At 37.1% G+C, this 5305-nt stretch overlaps 1 protein-coding gene across 1 annotated transcript; it reads left to right on the top strand.

The window, feature by feature from the left end:
* The first annotated feature begins 946 nt into the window (after window positions 1-946).
* On the top strand, window positions 947-2958 carry LOC140882359 (2-methylpropanoate--CoA ligase CCL4-like). The gene has a single exon (XM_073288315.1). The coding sequence runs from the start codon at window positions 1163-1165 to the stop codon at window positions 2813-2815; it is 1653 nt and encodes a 550-aa protein (XP_073144416.1). The 5' UTR covers window positions 947-1162; the 3' UTR covers window positions 2816-2958.
* Window positions 2959-5305: the final 2347 nt, after the last annotated feature.

The raw sequence follows: 5305 nt of genomic DNA, 5'->3' as shown, positions 1-5305 counted from the left end.
ATATGAGTTGAAATTATTGTTAATCAAATTGTAGGAAACTTGTGACGAGAAAACATTGGACAAAAAGTTATAGACCATGTACCCAAATAATAGTCTAAAATTTAGATCAAAAAATTATAAGAGGACAAAAAAATTATTATTGTTATAATTATTTTGCAAGTTTTTTGGGTTTAAAAATTATATATATATCTATATATATAGATATACTATTTTTTTTGGCCAAGTGTGAGCCTAGTTTTCTATGGCTCACCATTTTAAGCAGGCCTCCGTTTAGAAGCAAGCATTGGAATATGCTCTTGCATTAATTATGTACTTGGTATTTTTTTCAGTAAATATAAATTTAAATTTGTAAGGCCCATATTTGAATAATATTTACACCGCGACGACGAGATTCTTTTCATTGTATTTATGTAATCACTCATGCACACGTAAAAAATACATGGATGTCACATATCTCATAATTTGCACAAGTCATTGGGCAGTATCCATCTGCCAAGCATCGACACATCTGCTAAAGATGATTGACTTTGACAATATTAACGAATGAACTAATTATAGACAATCCAAAAGAGAATTCACACATATTAAAAATCATTATAAAAATAAATTTATATATTAACTGTCAGTATTATCTTTATTCAAATTATTCAAAAAATATTTCCCCATCTCGTGAAAAAAGAAAAAAGAAAGAAAAAGAAGCCAGTGTAATTGAAACAAACGCAATGATACGAAAAAGAAAACAAAATTATGAATTACGCCGTAAAGTGGTAAATGAAACTATCCCGAAATTGATTTTGAGGCAACCTCAATAATAGCAAATTTGAGTTATTGCAAAAGCTGGACACGTATCCATAAAGGCAAATTTTTTTTTTTGGCAATAAAGAAGAGAGATTATGAACCGATTATCAATTAATTCAATTTGCCACCTGCTTTTGTTGGCCACCAATTAGATCTTTATATATTATGGGCTTAAATGTTGCTTTTCTCGATGGGAATTCTGTAAATCACCTTCAAATCGTGATACATCTCGTTGTGATTCCATTAATGAGGCTAGAGAAAGTATCCATGGCGTGTGTGTAGGAATTAGGATTAATAAAACCCAACCCCTCTGTACTGTACACCCACATATTCACTGAGAAGTAAAGAATTCGTCATCTTCTTCATGGAAGAGCTGAAGCCAAGCTCCGCGAATTCATGTCCCCTCACCCCTTTGACGTTTCTTGAGAGGGCATCGACTGTTTATGGCGACTGCATCTCTGTTATCTACAATTCAATGTCCTACACATGGTCTCAGACGCACGAAAGGTGCTTGAGAATGGCGTCTTCCATTGCTTCTCTGGGAATCCAGAGGGGTCGCGTGGTATCGGTGTTGGCGCCGAACGTTCCCGCCATGTACGAGCTGCAATTCGCGGTGCCGATGGCGGGGTATGTGCTCAACAACATCAACACTCGATTGGATTCCAGGACGGTCTCTGTTATTCTCCGGCATGGTGAATCGAAGCTTGTGTTTGTTGATTTTCAGCTTCTGGGTGTAGTGTTGGAAGCTATTTCTCTGTTCCCGCCCAAATTCCAGCTTCCATTGGTGGTTCTCATCGAGAAGGATGAAGGTTTCGTGTCAGTGGCAGGAGTTCATGATACCTACGAGGCTATGGTGCGGAAGGGTACGTCGGAATTCAAATGGGTTTCGCCGGAAAATGAATGGGATCCCATGACGCTGAATTACACCTCCGGCACGACTTCGTCTCCCAAAGGTGTGGTGCATTCTCACAGATCCATTTTCATCATCACCTACGATTCTTTGATCAATTGGACGGTTCCGAAGCAGCCGGTGTACCTCTGGACGCTGCCCATGTTCCATTCCAATGGCTGGAGCTACACTTGGGGAATGGCTGCTGTTGGCGGGACCAACGTATGTGTCAGAAAGTTCGATGCCCGCGTGGTGTACGAAGCCATATATCGTCACAATGTCACGCACTTGTGTGGTGCGCCGGTGATACTCAACATGTTAGCAAATTATCCCGGAGCAAGGCCACTGAAGAGCCCGGTTGAGTTCCTGACCGGCGGAGCTCCGCCGGCGGCGGCTGTTGTTCTGAGGACTGAATCATTGGGATTCTCGGTGACCCACGGATACGGGTTGACGGAGGTGGCGGGAGTGGTGATTTCTTGCGCTTGGAAATCAAAGTGGAATGCATTTCCGGCGACCGAGAGGGCTAGGCTTAAAGCCAGACAAGGTGTGCGGACACTGGGGATCACGGCGGCGGATGTGGTGGACCCAGAAAGCGGAATAAGCGTGAAAAGAGACGGATCGACACTAGGCGAAATCGTGCTCCGAGGCGCCTGCTTGATGCTGGGTTACCTTAAAAACCCCGAAGCCACCTCCAAATCCATGCGCGGAGACGGGTGGCTCTACACCGGAGACGTGGGAGTGATGCACCCAGATGGCTACCTGGAAATAAAGGATCGCTCCAAAGACATCATCATCACCGGCGGGGAAAATGTGAGCAGCGTGGAAGTCGAGTCGGTGCTATACTCCAATCCGGTGGTGAATGAGGCCGCCGTGGTGGCTCGGCCCGACGATTACTGGGGCGAAACACCCTGCGCCTTCTTGAGCTTGAAAGAGGGCGTGAGCAAGAAACCGCCCGCGGAAAATGAGATGATCGAGTTCTGTCGTGCCAAGCTGCCACATTACATGGTTCCGAGGACCGTCATTTTCATGGCCGAGCTCCCCAAAACCGCCACCGGAAAAGTTCAAAAGTTCACTCTAAGAGACATTGCATACAAAATGGGTTCCATGGCATCGGCAAGTCGATTATAACTCGAGTCGCTATTGAAGTTTTTATGTTATATGTGTTGGACTACATACATTTGCAATATCTGTTATCTCAAGGTATAAAATTATTTATACATTATATTCATGTAGAAAGGTTTTTAAAATTGGATTGAAATTGTTGGAGCTTCCGTTTGTAATGGTCTTTTCAGAAATTGTTTGTACAATCATACAAATCTTACAAGTGTGTTTTAGCCTTTCAACGTATTCTTGGATACATCAAGTTGTAATTGTATAATTCATTCAATTAAATGATTTATTGGGATATAAATGATGGTAAGTCTTTTTTTTTATGAAATTATTATTACAACTACGTCAGGAGGAATTTACATCAACATATTTATGCCTCGCCAGGTTGTCACTCATTTTATTCGGTTCTTCCTGCCATTAATTCTTTGGTCTTCCTAGCATTTACTACACTCTTTTATTTCTAAGTATAATAATAATAATGATGATGGTCCTATTTCATTATTTCTCCGTTAAATTGGTTATATTTTACGTCCAAACTATTAGCAAAAATATCTTTTTTTTTTTACTTATAATACAAAGAAATATAGTGTAAAGTACATTGATTTGAAAAAAAATATATCCAATCCATAAAAAATATTTTATTTTTTAGTCAAATGTATTATTTTATATTATCAAAGTATCGTTTTTAGTCGTATTATGAGAGAATATTATATAATACATGCTGATTTGAGTGTGAAAAACGTAATTTTTATGTCCACAAAAGTATATAGTATGATATATGTGAATTTAAGTTAAAAATATTATTTTTTATTTTAAAAATATTAAATTTAGCGTAAGTATGAACGTGTGGACTCATATATGTGACCTCAGATTGTCATATAAATATCCTTGTCCTCTTTGGCTTTTTTTTTTGTGACGTGGGAACCCGCAACAGTCAGGTAAATCATAATGGACAAACCCTGTGCGACAGGCTAGTTCAAGAAGGTGCTGACAGGGGTAATCAAACTCCTGATCTTTGGCAAAAAATTCACCTATTCCATCAACTTGAACACCCCCTTAAGGTCGTCCTCTTTGGCTCTCTTGACAAGCTACAAGACAGATAAAGGGGTGCCTACTCACAAAAGAGGTCACATTAATCAGATCGTTCCACATAAAAACTATTCGAACTATTATTAAAAAAACGAATTTAAAATTTAAAATTTTAATATAATATCTCTTAATTCACAAAATAAATTTATTCAATATCAAAATAATTTAATATATATTGTGCGAAAGAACCCTAGTATGAATTATGGATCGCTAATTCACTGGTTAAAAATAGTATAGAACTAATAATTCATTAATGCAATATAATCAAGCTACATCACACACGGTCAATAATACAATTACACATTAATTTGATCCAAATAAGCTGGAAAATTTTATGGTTGAGAAAAAGGAGTAGTACAATTTGGGCATTGTCGCATTGACTAGGAGGTTGACTAAAAGTCAATATGGAAAGAAAGAGACCAGCCATTGGGTTTAATTTTGTCACTCTTGTTTGGGAGAAATTACTTCAATATTCAAATTAATCTCACCACAACAAATATTACATTCAAGTTAGGAGACGAAATCCGTATATGAAATCATCGAATGCGAACCGCGCTCGAATGTATTTTATTTTTTTCGAGTCAAATTCGAATGAACTGAGGTTATTATGTTCAATAGACCAAAAACAACCTGTGAGTTATAATATGTTTTTTTTTTAATGATTTAATACAATATAATTATTATACGTTAAATATATGCATTTTGAGCCGTTCAAGTTTTCATTTTTGAGTAATAATTAATCACTCGCAAATGTATTCGAATTCGAACACTACTTAAGAGTCAAAAGTACTCTAATTAAAACCGAAATCGAACTCGAATATACTTATGAGAGTTTTGCGTCATTAAAATGTAAGTGTCTGTAAACTCCATAAAGTAGTGTAATGTAAATTATTTACATAGAGAACTACAATGTATTATACGTAGGGGTGGGTCGTACGGTATATCGTACCGAAAAAATTGGTATGGAATTTTTTCATATCAATACCGTATCGTATATCGAATATATCGAATTTTCGGTATGATGAAAATCTATACCGTGTATCGATACCGAATTCAAAAAAAAATCGGTATATCGAAAAAAATTCGGTATACCGGCAAAAAAGTCGTTATACCGAAAATTTTCATATATATATTTTAAAAAAAAATTATTTTTCGGTATTTCGGTATATACCGGTATACCGAAAAAAAAATTATCATACCGATACCGAAAATTTCTGTACGGTATCATATCACCGATTTTTTCGGTAATTTCGATAATTTTTTCGGTACGGTTTTCCGGTATTTCGGTATATTTTTTCCCACCCCTAATTATACGTATATATGTCTTTTTTAAAAAAAAAAAAAAAAAACGAATCTCCTTCAGTAAACAATTGTGCTCATAAATGTTCATAGAACCAAAAAGATGGAGTCAAAATGGAG

This window comes from Henckelia pumila, chromosome 2 (genome assembly GCF_033568475.1).
Source record: "Henckelia pumila isolate YLH828 chromosome 2, ASM3356847v2, whole genome shotgun sequence".
Taxonomy (NCBI): Eukaryota; Viridiplantae; Streptophyta; class Magnoliopsida; order Lamiales; family Gesneriaceae; genus Henckelia; species Henckelia pumila.
Note: the sequence above shows the minus strand (reverse complement) of the source record. Positions and strands in the feature narration are given on the sequence as shown.

Bases quoted from the DNA above. Each gene is read 5' to 3' on its own strand.
- LOC140882359 (XM_073288315.1), top strand. From the start codon at position 1,163: ATGGAAGAGCTGAAGCCAAGCTCCGCGAATTCATGTCCCCTCACCCCT.